Source organism: Serinus canaria, chromosome 1A, assembly GCF_022539315.1.
Source record: "Serinus canaria isolate serCan28SL12 chromosome 1A, serCan2020, whole genome shotgun sequence".
Taxonomy (NCBI): domain Eukaryota; kingdom Metazoa; phylum Chordata; class Aves; order Passeriformes; family Fringillidae; genus Serinus; species Serinus canaria.
Window position 1 is genome coordinate 60,548,990 of NC_066314.1, and position 21,433 is coordinate 60,570,422.

General features: G+C 42.3%; 1 protein-coding gene across 1 annotated transcript in view; it reads right to left on the minus strand.

The window, feature by feature from the left end:
- Positions 1–1,768: 1,768 nt before the first annotated feature.
- Positions 1,769–21,433, minus strand: part of RESF1 (retroelement silencing factor 1) — a 29,067-nt gene continuing 9,402 nt past the window's right edge. Inside the window, exons 2-5 of the mRNA XM_030237808.2 lie at positions 15,158–15,242; positions 4,932–10,233; positions 4,076–4,150; positions 1,769–2,951 (exon numbers count right to left, since the gene is read on the minus strand). Coding sequence (XP_030093668.2) covers positions 2,809–2,951; positions 4,076–4,150; positions 4,932–10,194 — 5,481 coding nt within the window. The 5' untranslated portion in view covers positions 10,195–10,233; positions 15,158–15,242 and the 3' untranslated portion in view covers positions 1,769–2,808. The remainder of the gene's footprint in view (positions 2,952–4,075; positions 4,151–4,931; positions 10,234–15,157; positions 15,243–21,433) is intronic.

Consider the following 21,433-nt stretch of genomic DNA (forward strand, 5'->3'; position numbering starts at 1 on the left):
GCCCAGCTTCTCTCCATCACCCCAGGCACCTCTCCTCCCCCTCTTGCAATCACTGCAGGGTGCAATACACTCAGTTGTTTCATTGAGGCAATGGACAGAGCAGGCCTACAAAAAGACAACAGGGATTTCTTCTGCTGGAATCCCAGGAAGACCTCTGACCAGCTCCATATAGAAAACAGCACTTGCAAGTATAGATAGCATCCATGTCTAGTCCTCATTTGGCCCTTGTGTTCCCAGCACACAGAACAACGGAGTGAGTGAGGTTCTCATCAAAACACGGCAGAACAGCTCTCTGCAGTTTCTTATCTCCCTTGCCACAAAGCCTCCCAGGAGTACAGAACAGCTGAAAGCCCCTTGCACTAACCCAGAAGAGTGCCTCCCTCCCCAGCAGCAGTGGGGCTTCTCATCTTACTGCACTTTCTAATCCCTGAGAGACTTTCCTTATGCTGTGTATGGAAACTTACCATCACAATACTGAATGAGTACAAGTCCACAAAACCAGTGAAGTTTACAGAGCCACTAAACCCTAAGCATTTACCGTGTGTATTGAACAGTCACCTACAAATGTTAAACATATCCATTTTATCCTTTACATCCTTTTTCATACTCTTTCTATGAAAAGTATATTTTTGTCAATGTTTTAAAACTGCGACTCTTGCCTGTAGCTGTTTAAGGTGTTATCAGGGGAGAAATTTGCATTGGATGTACTTGCACATCAGAACAGGTTCAACCACAGTTAGCTGCATGAGATGAAGAGCAGAAATGCTGAGAAGTAGCATCAAGCTTCCCTATGGAAGCCTTGTTGGCTCCTGTGACTGCCCATTTATCTTGCAGCTGCTGAAGATGCCCACAGGTGAAACAGGCAGTGTTAGAGACAGTTATAGCTGTCTGTCAAGCCAGCATGACCACGATAAGGCTTGGTGTTTACAAGTGACATTTATGCACATCTCCACAGCGCTCATTCTGCAGAGCAGATGGTCTCCAAGCTTTTCTCTGCAGGTACTCCTTGCAGCCCTACCACTGTTCCTTACAGATGTTTTCCTTCCAGCAGCTGTCTGAATGGATAGTGGCCAATTTATGAGCCACAGCAATTTACCAGGAAGATTCTAGTATCAGCAGAAAGTCTATCCCAAAGATCCCAGCCATACCAAATCAGTGCAGGCACAAGTCACCATGTAAAAATTGTCACAGAGCCAAGATGCTCTTCTTGGTATGAGGGAGGAAGGGGACACAGCTGCATCCACTGGGACTCAAAACTGGCATTCTTGCTTATTGGATGTGCAAGATCAGTGAGAAGACTTCTCCAAATATTTAGAACATAAACATCATGGGTCAATGGATCAAATAATTTCCTACTGAAAAAAATTCACTTAAGCATTTATGTCAGCTTCATGTATCATTGTGCAGAACAAAACTCAGATTAAATTCCTGATAGGAACTCTGTTTTGTTTGTACTGGGTACATTTAAGTCTGCAATAAATCTTCCTTCATGCAGGCAGTATAATACAGACAATTAAACTCTCAAGAAAATGAAAAACCTTTTCAGAGTTGACAACATTACTACAAAATCCTCCAGTGGCAACATCCCCCACAGACTAATAGTTTGGCATCCAGAGAGAGAAAAAAAACTAATAAACTTGCAACTACAACAAGGAAGATCCATCACTTATTTTAAAGCTGCATTTCATCTTCAGGAATATCTTCAATTCCTATTTAACTAACTGCAATAAGCACAACTTTGTATTTTTAGGAAAAAAAAGACAAGGTGTAGTCCTCAAAAGTTTATTTCAAGTATAAAAATTGTTCAGTAAGGTATCTACAGGTTTTTTGTTCAGCATAAACGTTTAATAAGATAGAAAGAATCAAGTACCAAATCTCTGTAAAAATACGATTTTAAATTTTGAGTAACAGTGAAAAGGCACTTAAACAAAAGATAGCCAATGACAAATACAACTGTTATGTCACAGTGAATGTGTAAGCAAACATAATCTAACACTTTATGAACAAAGAAATTAATCACAGTCTAGCTGAACTCAGCAACATAATCCAGACAAGAGTGAATTTGAACTCCCTGCACTTCAACAACAGAAGTGCAAAGAAAGAGAGAAAGAAATGCAGAAGTCTCCAGTAAACTAATGTTCTGCAGCACTGTGCTCAAACTGTGAACTCAGAGCTCAGTTTATACAAGCTCCACAAAAAGAAATGTAACAAAACTGGGTAGCAGCATGAATACTTCATAAATGCCCCTGATCTGTATGCTTGCATTGAGGGGTTTCTATTTCTAGTCCCAGTTTAGAAAAAAAAAAAGTTTCTACAAAAACAGAAGCATAACCATCAGGCTACCCTAATGGGAAAAAGAAGTGTAATGCTTGGGAATCCACTGCAGTCCCTTTGCAGCAGAAATATTCTTCCACTGCCAGCAATGGAAAGTATAATAAGTAGAAGTTTTTGAGAATCAGGAAAGGAAACAGGCTCCGACAGTTTAAATGAGTTTGTTATTTTTTGGTCAAGATTCAATGAGCTACTCTATCTAAAAAAAAAAAAAAAAAAAAAAAGGATCAGAAATGCCAAAAGAAACAATACGTTTAAAACAGAATTTACAGCACCAAAGAATATCTGGACAATAAATACAGAATAAGATGTAATTATTCACAAATATGAGGAAATGGGGAAGAAAATTTTCAACGCCCACCAGAAAACTGTGGGCCTTTACAATTATTCAGCAACATGAAGTAAACAGAAAAAAAATCATCTTAGTGTTGGCATTTTTTTCTCAGTGATAGTAAGACCTTTGATACAGGAGTGCTATCAAGACTTTTGCATCTTTTTTTCCAGATACATTTTCCTGTAGGTCTGAAACATCTCTTTTGAGTCTTTGACAGGAATGTGAAGAGTCTCTCCATCTCCTTCCAGGATCTGTATAGCTGTATCAAGGGGAATACTGTCCTCAGCTGCAAGACAGACAAGCATGTTAAAGCAAGAGTCTCAAAGGACTCCACTCCTTATACATGTGGTACCTAAGACCTTCCAGTGTCAAAAAGGATGCCATAAACTTCCTTCCTAAAGCACCAGGCACTTCAGATTTAAAACAATCTCCAATGCATCTTTAAGCACAAAATGGCTATTTGGGTGTCTTCACAGGAGAGATTTCTGGTGAGTATCAAGAAAAGTATGACAGAAAGCATGCATTTGTGAAAGGAAGAGAAGAAGCAAGAGGAAGAGCTAAAATGATGGCAGACACCAAAGCCCAAGGACACAGGCAACAGCAACAAAAGATACAAAGGATGCAAACTATGTTACCTGCAACACCACAAGTACCAGCATGCAAGCCCTCTGTTCTAAAGCTAAGAAGCAGGGAGAAACAAGGCAACAGAATGCATTCTGTTTCCTGTTAGACCACTAGAAAAACAAAACTAGAGCTGGAGAGGCACCTAAAGCAAAGAAACAAGGACAGCTGGGAGCAACCTCACCCAAGATTTACAAAGGATGGAACAAACAAGATCCTGAGATGAAAGTTGCCACTGTTGTGACAGTTGATTCCTAGAGAATATAAAAGACCATCCAAAAAGCAATTTGCCATTCAAGAGAAATGAGGAAGATGTCATAGTGGCCCCCCTTTTCCTCTGGGTGTCACACAGATTATCTTGTCCAGACTACTGGGTCCTGGAACTTGTGAGCACAGGTGTTATGTGTGGACAGCAGCAATGTACTGTGAAAGCCAGATTTATTTTAAAAATCACTTTCTGGTTTTGGACTAGATTCTGCTACATCACTTTCTATATTTTAAAGCATGGAAGAGTCTTTATATACAATTGAAAACTGTATTGAAATGTTACTAGTGCTACATCCAAGCCAATGGCACAGGAAATTTTCAACATTTCCAACAACATATTCATAAAACAATAAACAAATCTTTGAGACTTTTAGGTCTATTCTATGGTATCCATTTAATCAGGAGAATGAGTATAATAATTTTAAATGCTTTATTAAGGTTTACTACTGTAAAGGAATATTTAAAACCAAGCAAAGAGGATTCAACTTGTATTTCAAATGGGACACTCAGAAGTCACTTCACCTGTAGAGATCTCTTCCACTTTCTTTTGCTTCACTGGTTCACATTTTAACCAATCTTCTTTTTTACTCTTGACACCTGAAAAGAAATTTTCAAAAAATGTTTCTGATGCTCCTTTATCACAAGTTATGGCCTCTATTCAGCATTAAATTCTAACACATATACTAGCACACGCAAAAGGAAATTTCCTTTGGGTATGAAAATGACTCCAAGTGCTGATATACACAGCTTGAGAAAAATAAAATACAACATTTGACATAAATATGCTTCAGAATGCACCATGTAAAATGTTGAAAAATGGGGTAGGGAAGAAGAGAAGAAAAAATGGATGTCTAAAGCAAAGATGGCAAAGATTATGGGGACTATGGGCAGGATACATCTGGCCTAAACCCACTCTATTCCTCAATGTCACAGAAGATCTCTCCCTCCTCTGCCCAGCCAGACTGATGCACAAGCAGGTGAACAACAGGTGAACAATGAATACAGATCACATCACCTTTGATCAGATCACCTTTGATCAGATCACCCTCACTTCGCCAAGGGAAACTACTTTCCACAACCAAGCCAAGCTAACTTCTACAAGTACTTTAGAAAGCCTTCTCCCAAAGTTACTTGAAACTGCCATGCTCTAAAAGTACTCTAATTTCATCCTTTAAGACTTACAGAAAATTGAAGGAAAACTCCCATGTTCATTTTCAGCTGAAGACACAGCTGTGGTCTGTCAGAGAGCAAGTTAGGATATCTCAGCCTTCAGCCTCTACAGTCCCATGTTTTCACTGTCTGTAGCTTTGTGCAACATGAATTTAAAAATTAATACATAGTTTTTATTTACAAATGAATATTTAAGAGACCATCATACCTTCTACAACGACTTTATCTCTTTCAGGAGAATTCTTTGCAGCTAAGCTTTCTTCACCAGGGGCTGGATTCCTGAACATAAGTATCTCTGGACACAGCTTGAACTCAAGGAGTTCCTGTTTGCATGATTTCTCTGTTGAGACAGCCACATCTTTTTTTGAGTCGCTGCTTTGTGACACTTTGTTGGTTCTATGCCAGACAGGTCTGACAGGTGATGTCTCTAATTTTGTCAGAGAGATGCGCTCCTGTGCCGTACGTTTAAATGCCACTCTGTTCAGGTAGTGTTTTTTGGGTTCCTTTTGAAGATGCAGCTTTAGTCTGTTATTTCTTCTGTTTAGGTATAGAAGACTTTTATCAGGAAACATTTTCTCAGAGCACTTGTCTTTGTTTTGACCATCAAGATGTCTTTCTTTGCTAGAAAAGAAGTTTTTAGACATGCTAGAAGATCGAGCCCTTTTTCTCTGCAGTTTAAGCACAGAGCAATCTGCTAAGGAACTCCTTGGTTTCCAACCATTTTCTCCATTCAGTTTTTTAGCTTTGTCAGCAGTTAGCAAACAATTGTGTGCAAGCTGCTTAGAACTCTTCCCTTCAGATTGTTTCAGTCCTTCCTCTTCCAGCTTTGCTTTCTTAAATTCTCTCTTCCCAACCATATTTTCCTTCATCTTCCGTTTGTATGGCTGCTCTTGCAAAGGATGAACTTTCACAGATTTATGCTGAGAAGATTTTGTGTGTTTTGATTTGAAGTCTACAGTGCTACTATCTGAGAATTTTACAGCATCAGCTTGGTAACTACTTAATTTTTTATGTTTTATTTCTGCTGGTAATTTTGCTTGCACTTTGACACTAATTCCTACATCTTGCCTAAGCACCTCCTTTTGTTCCCTACAGTTTTGTTCTTCAACTGAGTTCTCTTCACAAGTTTTAATTTTTTGTCCTTGACTGACTTCAGAATGCTTAATTTCAACTGTTTCTGACTTCACAGATTGATGAGTGTCTGTTTTGGATTGCATGGTCAGACCTGGTTTGGTTGTATCTTTTGAAAGGGACTCAGTTTTGAAAACTCTCTCCTTCTTTATGGACAACTTTGCCATGTTGTCTGCATATGTATGATCAGTTTTTTCTGTTAACTCTTGGGAGGCTGTCTGGTGCTCTTTTTTGAAAGATTTAAATTCTTTACTTGACACTTGAATTCCTTTGTCAATTTGCAGATGTTCTTTCAAACTGCTGCTTTTGCATTCATCAGCATCCTGATTTTCAGAGGAATTAACGGGTCCAATTTTTTCCTGCTGTGTTGTAGGTAGTTTGCATTCATTATCCACCTTCAGCCTAGGTTTTTTGTTCATTTCAGAAGTGTATTTGCAAATATCCTTATTTTTGCTAATACTGTCTGGGATTTTTTCAGAAATTGTCAGGTCTCTTCCCACTGCACAGTTTTCCTTTTTCAAGGCATCCAATTGACCGTTTTCTTCTTCTGTCTCTGCAGAGTCCGTATTTTCAGCTTTTGAATGTTGACAATCATTTTTCTCTGAACCAGAGTTTTCTAATTGAGAGGGACAATGTGGTGTTTTACATGCTACAGCTACACCACCCATTAAAGAGCGATCTTCACTTTTTTCACTTGGATTAGAAGTTTCTTGTGGGTTTTTTTCCTTCTCACATAGCTCCTGACAAGGCTGGACACTGCCTTCAAGGTTGTCCTTGTCGCCTGAAGCCTTTTCTGACTGTTGACTCACTTCTCTCTTGCTGTCACTAGAGGGACACTGGTTGTGCCCAGGAGACAGTTCTTGAACCTGATCAGATCTTAACACTGCAACTTTAGTCTGATATACTGGGTCCTTCAAATGAGAATTCTTGTCACAAATTTTAACCTCTTTTTGAGACTGATTCTCTGTCCCTTCAGCTACTGAACGATTTTGTGCTGCTTCTTTTGTTAGCATATCAGCACCTTCAATGCCATATGGAAACTCCTTCACTAGAGCAAGCAGCTGATCTTTTAGATATTTACTCAGTTTTGCTCCAAAAACGTTCACATCCTTTTCCGTGCTATTTTTACTGGGCATGGAATTTTGTTTACTGTGGTCTCCTGGAACAGAGGGTGCATTTGTATTAGCAGTTATGCTGATAGAGGAATCCAGTGAATTTTGAGCTAACTTTTGATTTATATTAGCAAGACTTTCTAAGGAATTTTCAGGATGCTTGGAAGATGCCTTGAATGACATGTTTTGTTCAGAGGTAGAAACTGCTTTAGGAGGATTGCCATTGCTTTCTTCTGCTTTCTTCTCCGAATGACTTGATGATTCTTCCAACATCTTTAGCAGCAAGCTCTCTTTCTGGGCAGTGTTATTGCTCAGCTCAGTTTTATTCAAGTCCAGATGTTGTTCCTTTTGCCTTGCACCAGATGTGTTTCCTTCTGATGCCTGTGTCTCATAGACTGACTTGAACATGCCTGCTATTTGTGGGTTATAGAATTTATCACCTTCAACAAGAGAGCATACACTAGAAATACAAAACATGTCATTTTCCAGCAGAGGTGTGGCTGTATCTCCTGCCTCTAACACAGCCTGCTTGTCTTCATGGTCCCTTGTACCTTCCTGGGAGATTTGACTACAAAAATTTGTGCCTGATTCAGGAAGAGGAGCCTTGTTTTGTAATCCAAGCTGCAGATTTTTTCTCGCATCTTGTGCAGATTGACTAACTTTCCTTTGGTTTTCATCATCTACTTTGATCTGTTGCAAATGTGAGTCCACTATTTGTTCCAGAACACAACCACTGGGTGATGACCAAGCATTTTCTATTGTTCCTCTGGCAGTACTTGTCACACTTAAACCATTTTCCCCGTCTTCTTGCAAGCTACATGTGCTCCCTGAGTCGATCACTGGATAGGTTTTACCTTCAGGTGTTGGGATCTTGCCTGCCTGCTCACTTAGTGCTCTTTGTTCACTAAGTACTAAAGGAGAGACAACTGCAACTTGAGGTTCAAAATTTTTCATCAAATTTGAAGTCAACGTATCAAGTTTTTGTCCCACAGAGGTAGTTGTTACAGGCAAAACAGCCTCATCCATGCTATCTAGCACAGTATTTTTTTCTCCCTTCTTTGTGTTTTGGTCAGAGGGTGAAACCTGATTTGCTGTGGAGCTTTCATTTGACTGTTTATTTTCCACATCTACAGATTCTGGTGGGTATTTCCCCCACAGGCGCAGGCATGCAACCAGCTCCTCCATATAGTAACTACAATTGCTCTGGTTACAGGATGGATTTTCAGTAAATGGTGTTTTTTTCTGAGCTACCTCAGTCTGTAATTGAGCATCACCAGATGCAGTTGTTTCTGATGCAGCAGAGTTTTTGTGAGCCACAGATGCCTGCTCGTCTTTCAGACTTTCTACATTCTTCTCACTGGTGTCTTTTAGCAAGCTTCCACCTGAAACAGATGTATCAAGCAGTGGTTTTTCACTACACAGGAGATTTGTCAGTATTTTATCAGCAGTAGCACCAGCTGTCTTCTCTTTCAGGGCATTTGTGCTGCTCAATACGAACTGAAGAAATGATGAGTTCTCAGGGCCAATTTGCAGAGTCTTTGATGCAGCCCTGACAGAGCTCCCTGCTGGAGTAAAACACGAAGCACTGTTCGAGGAACTCACAGTTCCTTGAGAAGAGGCCAAGGCATGCACATCCCTTTGTTCCAAGGTGCTCTCAGGATTATTAAATTGAGCTGGAACTTTGCTCTGAGAGGGAATAGGAGTGAAGCTTGATGAAAGACTTCCCTGCTTCACCTGAGAGCTACTCTGAGTCACCTCCAATCTTCTGTTATCAGCACTGGCTAGGTTTTTGTCATTTCTTTCTTCATGTGAAACCATGAATGTGGGCCTCTCTGTCCTCACTGCTTCAGATGGGGGAGGCTGTACATTTTGTTTGGGCACACATGGAAGACAATTAAGAGAACATGGATAACTAGGAGGAAGAGAATGAGTACTTTTTTCATGATAGATTTTTTTTTTATAATTATGAACCGTTTCAAGCAGGACAACCCTTTTTTTAAGACATTTCAGCTTTTCAGCTTCCCAAGCTAGTCTCTCCTTTGTAATTCCTACTCCATGCGTTGCTGCTGCTGAGGAAAGCTGAGCATTAACAGGCCTATTCATCAAACTACTAGTCTGGCTCTCTGGAACTGAAGCAGGATCACTCAGGGGCTTTGAAGAAAGAGCTTCTATTTCTTTCACAACATCAAGCAGTTCTTTGGGAATGCCAGGAGATGACACAGAACTTTCACTAAAAGACCGATTTGCTGTCACACTTCCACTTGGATTACAGACATTCCTGATGGATTGACTGACTTCTCCAGATTGCTGCTTCTGACAGTGTTGCTGAATACTGTTAAACCCAGGAGCATTTTTTGGATCCAGCGGGCACCTCTGCTGGTTAATGTTGTATCCACTGGGTACATTTTGCATTTCGTGTGGTACACCCATTGAAGATTGTGCTGGAGGCCTTGAAACACAGCTGGCAGGCAACAAAGAGGGTGCTGAACATCCTCTAGGAGCTTCTGATGCCATCTGACTCTGCTGAAATGGTGGCAGCTGTACATTTGTCCCAGTATTTTGATTCACTGAATACAAAACTTTACACTGATTATTGGAATTAAATATTTGGGGTTGGACATGTTGCCTGGAAGTAGCAAGAGGAAAAGAATTATTCTGGGGATGAATGCCACCTTGATGCAGTGTTGCAAGTCTCATGGAATTATGCTGCAGCATTTCTGGCTGTGCCATGTAAGCGTTGGTGTTGGTGTACTGGGGCTCCCCAAGCATGTTCCTTACATTATTCCCTGTGTTCACTTGGGAGGACGGGGCGGGTACATTCCTGCAGGGATAACTGTAGGGATTAGAGACTGGCCAAGAAGTCGGAGTCATCTCTGGTCGCAGAGCGGAATTCTGAATGGGAGGTTTCAGACCTGTTCCGTACATCTGCTGATGTCTTTTAACTGAGTATTTTGACATAAAAAAATTATTACCAGTAACAGATGCTCCTGGTGAGGTTTGATCTGAAGTTTTGAATCCTTCAGCATTTACAGCAGGGAAGGCAACATTTATAGTTGGCATATACACGATCTGGTTATTTTCAGCATGAGTGCATGCATTTTTAGAGGAGTTGGCATTTGTCTGAGGAAAGCCATGTCCATTAGGAAGTAACTGAGTGAAACATGCTCCTTCACTTTGCAGGTTTGTATTTGCATCAGCATTCTGGACTGGCCTTACATTCCAGTCCATCTTTTCTTGTTTTCTTTTTCTTCAGGCAAAACCAAAATGCTAAAAAAAAATTTTACAAAAATTACAACCTTTTGATCAAGACCTATTTCACTTACTAAGAAGTGATTTATAATGCATCATCAACAGAACTGTTGAACCTAAATTACTGGGTAGGAGAGCAACCCCACTAGCACAACCTGTGGACATCAATGCTGTCAATGTCAATTTGCATAAATTGTTTCCCAGAACACTGTAAAGTATAAAAAGAGAAGCAACTAACAACTCTATTGACTATCTAATGACTAACAAAACCTTCACATTATTCTCCTAATTCTATTACCTATCAGTCTTTTAACAAGAGATTGCTGTATTTGCCTTCTTTACCCAAACACAATGGGAAAAACCCACAAGGCATGTGTATAACACCATACAATAAACAATACTTAAGAGCTGAACAAAAGAAACGCCTGTAGAATAAAATGCAGACCAGGGTTTTCAGACAATAAGACTCAATTTCAATTGTACCTTTAAATACAACAAAATTAATGGAAAAAAATCAATTTCAGTTTAGTAAAAAACTCTCATACTAATGTGGCCCACTAGTTTAATTTTGAGAAATATGATTGTGCCTCTAGTGAGCTACAAGCAAAGAGCCCCTAATTCTGTTGGCAGCATTAACTTGCTCAGCTGGGAGAAGGCATGGAGAAGCATGGAGACACATCTCCATGGCACGAAGCATGGAGATGACAGCAACACTTCAGAAGCTGACAAAGTCACATATCCCTAAGTCTTCATGTGCCATATTCCAGAGTGCACATGGATCACCAGCTGTAGGATATGGGGTTATAATTATCAGAGCAGTTAAGGTTTATGCTCACCAGAAGGCCCTGTGGAGAGGCACAGCTGCAGGCCGGACATGTGGAAGTCCATGGAAGGCCAAGAGGAAGTTAGGAGCGAGGAGGGAGCCAGTGAATGACAGTTGGGAGAGAGACTGTGATTGGCTGGAGGAACACATGGACAGCATACGAGCAGGAAGCTGATTGGCTGAAGGAACACATGGACAGCACATGAGCAGGAAGCTGACTGGAATGTAGAACACATGGACAGCAGCAAGCAGCTGAACCAGCCAATGGGTGCCTTCTTTCTGTTAAGTTCTGTTAGGTCTCCGTTTGGTTTCAGTTATGTCAGGTAGAGATTAAAGGTATAAAAAGGGTGCGACTTCTACAATAAACTGATCTCCTTCAGATGCTTAAGGGAGTCTGTGTCCCTTTGCTTCCCACTGCTACAAATGGCTGGCCCAAATTGGGACATATAAGGTGGTGCAGGGTGTGCAGATCGCTCGGGTAGCAACTCCCACTAAGTCAAGGAATCGGCCAGGAAGAGTCCAGAAAAGGATCTAGGGAAGGATTTGGGAAGAGTTCGGGAAGGAACTCAGGAATTTAAAAATGTGCACACCTCACCTGGAAGGTGAATAGACTACTGGGAGCAAATACAGGAGGTGGATTATCCCAGGAACAAAGCAGAAGCTTGGGCCAGGTACAGTGGCTCTTCCATCAGCAATCCATTAATATGGCTGATGTGAAACTAAGCACCCTGCTGGACTGGGTGTCTAATCATGGTAAAGATTTTCCCTTTAATGGACCCCTTCAATCAAAAACCTGGCAAGCAGAAGGACAGAGACTTTTCCCTACATGGGGGACAACCATGGCAGGCATTAAAGGAAGTCACATGAATGTTGGCCATTACACGGCTTTGGAAGCTGAGTCCCCTGAACACTCAGCGCCACCAGAACCCATATACGACCCCAAGAGGGACCAAAATCCTGCAGAATTGCCTTATCCCGAGATTAACTCAAGCCCTGCAGAACTGAATCAAGTTGGGAAAATTCCAGACAGGGAGTTTAAAATAGTGGTCTTATATATGAAATAAATAAGGTTTAATTGGAACATAACGCTTACTTGTATAACACAAAGCTTAATGCACCACCTGCCAGGTTATTCAAAGGACAGTGAAGAAGATGATGAGCCTTCCTCTGAAAAGACCACTGAAGAGCCAGAAGACCCCTTGGAAACAAGTGGAGCATGCACTGTGTAGTACAGTGACATAGATATCAGGAATTGAAAATAGGAGATTTACAGAAAGTATTAATGAATATGTATTAGCATACAGTATATAAGTTGTGTTTGGAACCTTTTGTACATGAGGCAGGGCGGGAAGCCCTCCCTGTACCCCCACTGATGGGTTTTGCTTATGCTTTATCCGAACCACTGCCAAATTTCTTTTTGTAACTACTGGATTATATTTAATCGTATTATTTTATCTCAATTAAAACTGCTGCTAAATTTTAAGTTTGTAGTCTATTAAATTAGACATATGGACTCATTCATAACAAAACTGATTCTAACAGCAAGGCAGTTTGCAGTCTGGCTAACCAATTACCAAGAGCTGTGTACAGCCCAGGCAGAAGCACTGCAGGACAGAATTTCACCCATCACCATTGTGCAGCTGACCAGAGAGTGCTTTTGCAGTCCCTGCGGCACAGGCAGGCTATTTGCATGGTGCATGTGATATCATTGCTCACCTAGCCCTGTGGTGACTCCTAGAAATGGGTATCAATCCTAATCTTCTTTTGTTGAGATTTTACAGGGTCCAGCAGAGTCGTTCGTGCAGTTCCTGGACAGACTCAAGCCACGCTCTCTCGACAAGTCAACAATGATGAAGCCAAAACTATTCTGTTGCAGCAGCTTGCTTTTATAACGAATGAAGATTGTAGAAAAGTATTGCTTGCTGTTCGTAACCCACATCCTTGTGACATAGCAAATACTGGTTAGAGCATGCGAAAATGTAGGAACTGCTGCTTATAACACTAACTCTCTCTTTAGCCGTGCTCTTCCAGGTTCCAGACACACATGCAGGGGTCAAGGCAGGCCAGCCCCAGGATGGGGAATGGGGCAGGTGGGGGGTCCTGGCGAGCACATTGGCAGTGCTTGGCTCGCTGCAGGTGGCCCACAGCACTGGGAGCCCCCCCGGGCCAGCCTCTACTGCAGCCCTACTACCTCCATGGCAGCTCAGCCCTTAGCACAGCCACAGGCACATCAGAGACTGCCAGCCCATCAAGTATAGCAACCTCACGCACAAAGCATGGCCCGGTGACAACAGCATGGCCGGCCTGTGGCTGTCAGCAGAACGTTCGTCTCGCACACCCACCCAAAAGCGGCAGCCAGAGCATGGGGCCGCCAGCAGTGAAAGCAGCCAAGTGGCACTCTGCCGAGGGAACAGTGCTCTGCTGAGGCACAGGGCCACCGGCAGCAGGTGGGGGCTCCCCAGTGCAGGCACTGCCATAGCGCAGCTGTCACTGGGGGGCCAGGCCTAGCGGGGGGACAGCACTGCCAGGGCAGCTGAGTGACAGCTGGGACTGAGATTGTCTGTGGCATCGTGTGTTTTTTAAGTGTTATTGTTGGTTCTGATACTAAAGACAGTTATTTTCTGTTAGTTAGAAAATGGTTTGATCCTCTGTACCCCCATTTTGGTCCCTCAGAATGGTTTCTCCCTAAGTTGCTTACTCCCTGCTTTTCCTGCCACCTGACTGTCCCTCAGAGTGACTGATCCCCTGCTCCTCCCCTTATGTCCTTAAATGCCTATGTTAATCCTAGTAGTACTACCCACTGCCCCTGCCTGTCATCATAACCACCCCCCTTTTCTTTTGAGAAAGTTGTGTCAATCATCCCCAATTCAGTAGATGATTCGACTCCAGGGCGTCTTCCCTCCTCTGCATAATTCCCATGGTTCTACCACATGTTGTACCCCTCCCCTTGCCTTCGCTCTTCAGTTGCCTTGTGTTTCCACCCCTCACACCCACTTCCTTTATAAGCGTTCCCCAGACGCCTTTTCTTTGGCACTTGGCCCTGGCTCCACTTGGGACTAAAGCTTCCACGGTATCTATACAAGTGTCCCTTCTCTCATTCCTTTATCTTGGATCCTCGCAGACTGCACCTGCCTGCGTCACCCACACTGGAGCCTTCACCACTACCCGGGCAGTCTCCGTAAGAGCCTGTGAGTGGCCACTCTCGTGGCCCCCAGGTCACTCCAGGAGCAGCTAGGCGGCATCTCTGCTCCTGTGACTGCAGTGCGAGCCGCAATTATCATTGGCTGGAGGAATGAGTGGACAGCATATGAGCAGGAAGCTGATTGGATGACAGGACACATGGACAGCACACAAGCAGGAAGCTGATTGGATGACAGGATGGATGATAGGACGCATGGACAGCAGCAAGCAGCTGAGCCAGCCAATGGGTGCCTTCTTTCTGTTAAGTTCTGTTAGGTCTCCGTTTGGTTTCAGTTATGTCAGGTAGAGATTAAAGGTATAAAAAGGGTGTGATTTCTACAACAAACTGATCTCCTTCAGATGCATAAGGCGGTCTGTGTCGCTTTGTCCCCCACTGGTACAACCAACAAACCCAAATGGGTGAGCGTGTTACTCTGTGAAGTTTTTAGAGACATAGTTTTCAAAGCCAAACACTATTTCAGCCTTCAAAAAAGCACAAAAGCCCCCATGACAAAATACAAGAATGAATGCTTGTCTGCATCTCAACAGCTCTTCTCAGTATGGTCACACCCAGCTAGCACAGAACAAACACCTTGCTTTGTGCAGGGTGTTAAGATAGTCTCTAAACAGAATGTTTCATGCCATTTCTACCAAATCACCAAGGCTCCTGACTTCCCTTCCTGAGCTCTTTTAGATTTTAAGATTCTTCTGATTTCAAATTTGAGAATGAAAAGCATCACTCATATCTAGCCTATAAAAAATAAAAGATCCAGTGTTATTATTTTATAGGTGTTAATTTCAAGATTCAGTGATGGTTCTATCTTTCTTCACTCTTTTACTTTCCTCTCATAAGACACCAATAACAAAAGAAGACAGGAAAACAATGTGGCATATGAAATTCCTAAAAAACATCAACATCAGTGTCCAGGCAATACTTACAGTGATGCAGGAATCTTAGCGCAGAAAACAGGTTTTTGCATCCACAGTAAAGCTTTCAGGCTGCTAATGTTTCACTGGGTATTTCCTGAAAAATGATTAGGGATAAAACAAAATCACATCCTTGATTTAGACAAACGCTGAGGAAACTTAAGATATTTACATTTTCTGGGAACGTAACTGTGAGAGAGGCAAACAAGACTAAGATACCAACCACTTATAACTGTAAAATACTTGCTAGAGGAGGAACTTTGACTACATGCAGCACACAACTTCACTAAGAGTAAAATCCAATCATTGTCACTGTCAAAACCAAAAAAAAATTAGGAAGCCTTTGCTGAAGCCAGGATGGAGACAAGGGGAGGGGTTCATTGCAATGGCAAGTCCTATAACCTGTCCCAACAGGACCAGGGGTGGAGGTCATAATGAATATACCTTGAAATTCTTGTAAACCATAATCTGAGTTGTGTGTTACAGGAATTACTATTAGAGGGACAACACAGGATCATCCCCAAGAATCACCTGTTGTTTTAAGATAAACTACACTAACATATGCTCAAAGATGAAGGCCTTGAGATGACCAAGGTCCCCTGACAGTTTCCTGGGGCAGTCCCAGAAATTTGGGATTAAACAGAAGTAGGCTGGTTTTCAATCATTCTTTAGATGTAGCCCATGTGCCAGATAAAGTCCTATGAGTTTGTCGTCCATCTGAGGCCCAGCAGCACCTGCTAGTTAAAGAGTCCTGGCCCACTCAGAGCCCACTAGCATGGTGCCCAGCACCACGCATTCCCAACTATGGCTTCAAGTTAGAGACAGGAATGAGACAGACGAGACACTCATTTCTTAGAGCAGAATAGCTGTATCTTCACTGCACACAGGTCATTTTATCTGGTATCAGAAGGCACCATGTTGGAATCCCATAGGTCAGAAAATCACTGAAACTCAGTTCATTGCTTGGTAATGGCGAGTGTACGTGTCCATCAAACTTTTTTCTTTCTAGGTAGGTTTACATTTTTTCCTTCATGGACTCTCATGGGATAGACTCCTTATTTTTGCAGGTGCAAACTGTTCTCTCACAAAAACAGATTGTTATGCAAACTGATTCTCATTCTTATGATTCTTTTCTCATGAGAACTCAACAGGCCAGCTTAGCCAGGATAGCAAGGCCTAAACCATGTTTTACGAGGCCTTTATTTTATAAGGTTTTACCTATATGTACCACCAACTATTTTCTGCTATGCTCCTTCTGTCATCCTGCCTCCTCTGTCAGGATGCAGCCACAGTTACCACCAAACCCCTTGTGTCAGGGTACTTAAAAATCTCCTTAAGCCTGTGCTAAAGGGTCCTGACCCAAAGAATCCTGAAAGCCTCTTCAGACCCAGGTATTCCAGCCAGGCAGCACACAGAGCCCCAACACTTGTTTCACCAGCTTTTGCCAACAAGCCCCTATGCTGCACCTTTTCCCACCAGGGCTTGAACAAGGGCCCTAGTGCCCCTCCCATCACTTCATCAGCTGGAAACACCCCAGCCCTTGGTTACCCAGACTTACCAGACACACAGCACCCTCCACAGAACCTGACGATCCTTCTCAGGTGCCATGGAGGGCGCATCTTACAGAGACTTCCCATTTGGAGGTAGATGCCACCATCAATGGCATCATCATCTGTGTGTCCCCATGGACAGTCAAAATTCTGCCTTCAGTTGATCACAAGGGAGGGAACACTTCTCTCACCCTCTGCAGTAGTCCACAGTTTACAGAAGCCCCTTCAGCCCTTCCCAAGGTCAGTCAAGTGTGACTTCCCTAAGATCCAGCCAGCCTGAGGATCTGTTTTTGAGTTTCTAACCTCCGCTGTGGAGTAACTCCTATACAATTCTAGTCAGGTCTGCACAGCAGCAGTTTATCACTGCATGTAGCTGCAGAGCTATGCACCACAAAAAACAGGCAAGTAACAGCCTCTGCTGAGTTGAACCTTGCCTAGCTGGGTCAGTGACATAGTTTATATTTATACCTCTGTGTTACATGCTTTTTTTTTTTTTTTTCCACAGGACTACATGTCAGATAAGCAAGATACAGTAAGCTACCAGCAAGAATGGTAACATACAGATTGCTTCAGATAAGCTCCAGACAGTATGTTCTTTTACAAGTATTCCACTCCAATAATTTGGCCACTCTCACTCAGTGAGACCATGCTGCAGATATTTCGAACTAGAAAGGCCTACAAAGGCATTAGCTTTTTTACTTCCACAGACAGAACCACTCAGAGACCAGACCTTCCATGATGCTCCAGGGAAGGTACAGTCTCCTGGTACTTCTGAATCAAACTCCCCCTACTTTGGGGATTCTGAGAAGCACCTTCCCTACCTCCAGTGACCCATGCTGTTAACACCCTGTGATGCTGCAAGCCCCAAAATTCATCATGTCTCTGTAGAAAGATTCTTAGCAAAACAAGGCCATGCTATTCTCCTACAGGAACTGGACAACCCTGGCTTGCAGATTACTGAGTTACTTTGAAGACCATGTACTATCCTTGGAACAAGGTAGACCATGTACTGTCCTCAAAGAGATATAACAAGGAAGAATGAGCATTGTGCCAAGATGAGACCAGATGACCATGTACCAAGCATGTTGTGGGAACTGCTAATTTGGCACACCTGAACTAAAAATGCTTATAGCATGACAACCAATCAATAATTAACATTTATGTGTGAATATAGCTATTTAACCAATGAGCTTTAAGCATTAGTGGCTTGAGAGAGTGTAGAGAGAAGGATAAATATGCCAAAGTTGCTGAATTAAGTAGGATGACATGTAGCCATATTGGTGTGATTGTCATTACTCGGCCGACTCTCTGGACAGGACCCTCTTCATGTCTCTTTTCAGAGAACTGAAAAAACAATGAGCATTCATTTGCACCCACTTCCCCCTTTAACAGCCCCAGGCAGTCAGCTCACAAGTCCAGTGGGTCCTGGCATCTGACCAGGGCTACTGGAGCAGGACACTCTGCCTCCATGGGGGTAAAGCAGCTCGAACAATACCCTGATTGTACAAGTTGTCAGTGATGGATGGAGAAGGGGATCATGCTGCACTTGGTGTAGAACAAGGCTGAGGCCAGCCTGATTTAATAATCCCAAAGTTGAACATTCTGAGGATGTGAGGAACAATGTTTCCTGGCAGAAATTGGCACAGGTGAGAATGTAAAAAAGTTCCTGATAAAGCAACCAAGAAGTGACAGTATTGATAATTTACCTGACACTGCTGAGCTAAAGGCTGCTGAGCTGGAACAGTTGGCCCAGAAACATCTGACTGACAGTGGATCACTATAAAAACCCAGTCCCAATTTTTAACAGCAGAGACTTGTTATGAATACACAGCTGAAGGCCTGGCACTGGGTGCTCCAATAGTCTATTTGCATTCAAAAGAACCAGCCAAGTTCACAAGTACTATGGTTTACTAAATGCAGCAGACATGGCTCTTTTGGAGTGCCAGCAGTATCTGAGTAAATTGCAAGGAAGTGAAATATAGCCCTGACAATACAATGGCAATCACAAGCTCAATTTCTCACATCAAAACACTCAGCACAGCCGAGGACACAAAAGGTCTTACCAAAAGGTGCCCCTTCTGCAGAGGGCGAGGAAAATGTGTCTCTACAATTTTCATGTCAAATTCTCATCCCCCAGCCAAACACAAAATCAGGGTCCTTTTATACCTTATTAGCCATTATTGTGGAAAGTGCTGTGGGTGGTCAAACTTTCTGTTCTTAGCGGTTGTGTCGTATGCAGTATTTCTTGGTAGGAGGTATACCTGGTAGCAGTTGTACAAAACATTTCCTGGTATTGAGACTGCACTGCTCCCTTCCCACTTTACATTCCTACCTGATGCCATGGCAACAAAAACCTCCATCAGGTTTCCATGTCTGCTCTGATCACTGATGCTCTGAGGTGTGGGGCCCATCTCATATTGAGCTTTGCTATTTTCGTTACTGTTTTATGGTTCCCACACTCTTAACATACCCCCTTCTAGAAGTGTGTGTGGAGATTCCTCCTCTTTACTCCAAGGTTTTTTCAAGGTAACCTCCAAGGTTATTTCCTGAGGCTGAGTTAAACAGCTATGCCCACAGACATTAGTAGAGTGAGCAACATCAATCTCTACTTGATTATTTTGCCAGCTTTATTGTCACTGTAATTATAGTTAACTATCAGTACTGTGTAGTAATTAATTCTGATTAAGGTCCTTTAGCCTAACTAGTATTATGATCAAGATCATCAGTATTAGCACCATATAAATAAATATTTTTTCATATTGGCTTGCCTTCCTTTGTCCTGTGGGATGAATTTGTATAAAGATTCAACTACACCTGTGGAATTCTTCAGACATAAACCTCTGAGTAAGTCTGAGCTAGGACTGGATCCAGCCACACCCAGACTCCTCTTTGAGGAGGAGTTTAGAAAGCAACAGGATCCTTTCTGCACCCTGTGACTCAACAGGAGGGCACACGTGATAAACCTTGGGTGAAACTTCCATTCTGCCTGTGACAGCTACCTAGGCATAAATTTTGCCCCCCCCTCTGCCTCACACTGCACAAAAGCTGCCAAAACCATTAATGCCATTTATCTTTCCTCTTATCTATGCACAGTCAGTTTGGAAATTAAAGACATTATGCCAGTGTCCCACCCACCAGACCTACCAAGCTCACTTGGCTTGCACTTGGAATTGCATTAATTATACCTTTACTCATTTACCTTCAGGCTATGGCTATAGTCCTGCCATTGATGCTGAGGTAGCTCCAGCAGTATTAGCTGAAATTTCCCTCACTCCTGATGTCTCTTATCACCATTATCTTGCTGACTTTCCTACAACATATAGATGGGAATCTTACACATGAAAATATTCCAAATTTCAGCCCTCAAAGAACACCAGAAACTTTTTATCTTCCTGGTAAATGCCAGGATCCTGCCCAGAATGTGAAGTGTTGGAGTAATTTTTAAAGGAATCTTTTTGCATGCCAGTAGCAAAGGTATTTCTGAAAGTGTCTTGAAGTCTTTTTTCTTTACCCAATCTACTCCCTCCTCCAAATGCAAATATCAAATCTTCTAGGCTCTAAATTTTTGTCATGAAAGGCCCAGGTTTTAGTCAGCTGAGCTACTCTCTCTATTCCTTGCTGTGCACACATTCCACCTGGGACTGGAGTATGAGCCACTTCCAACCCTTCTCCAAAAAATATTCCATGATATCAGAATCTGTTTGTGCAATGGTACACAATAAGCATTAATTATAATTATTAAGCAAAGCAACTCATCAAATAACTGTACCCTCACCACTTATGTGCAATGCAACACACACTGATGACAGAGGCAAGAGGTAACTGTACTACTATTCTAAGAGTCAATAAAGTGGACTGACTGTAGTCACAGGAATGAGCTCAACTCCTTGACCAAATTATTGACAGTTTGGCTCAGGCTCATAAGGAGATAAAGGCCTAGGCCATGACCAGGTCAAGCACTTTCCTAGTTCCAACCTATTCTTTGAAAAGCCACATAGGAACAGGGAGACACAAAGAGCTTTGCTGCATACGAGTTGGGAACACCAGCCAAGTGAATAAGACATCAATAGCAGGTAGTTCTTCCAGAACTAATTAGTAAGGAACAAATGAAGTTGTGGGTGCAAGGAATTTCATGGAAATTCCATGGCATTTGACTGCGAGCCAACCACTTTCTTCCAAAATATAAAAGCCCAGGTGAGCTTTTTTTTTTTTGATCTCTCCAAGCTGCACATGTAACCTCTCCTTGGGCTGGGTCACCTCAAAGTTTCTCCAGGAGAAACTTAGGTCTCAGGTGATTGATATTGTGCATAACTTTGTTTCATAGAGCATTAAGATAATGTATTAATACTTTTTGAATTATTATTGTTAGTGTATCTGTACAGTAAGATTAAACCTCACCAGGGCACTTTCTTAAGCCTCACTTTTATATCATTTTACTTCAATGTAAAAAAACCACTTTTCCAGCTATCTATGCCAGTAGTCTAAATCTCCTCTGCAACAAGTGTAACTGAGGCACTGACAATAGCTCTAAAATATTCTTATTAATTGCTAAAAGCTCCCTTTAATAGAGTCAAAACCTTATAAAATATGCATTTCAGTGGCAGCCACTGTGATCACAGCTATTTTGTACCTCTGCAGAACGTAGTTCAGCAAACAGTAGATTCTAAGAACTGAAAGGACTAAAGTTCAGCTGCAGGCCAGCAAAATTTTGCTCTCTCCTGTTTGCTGCTTCTGGACT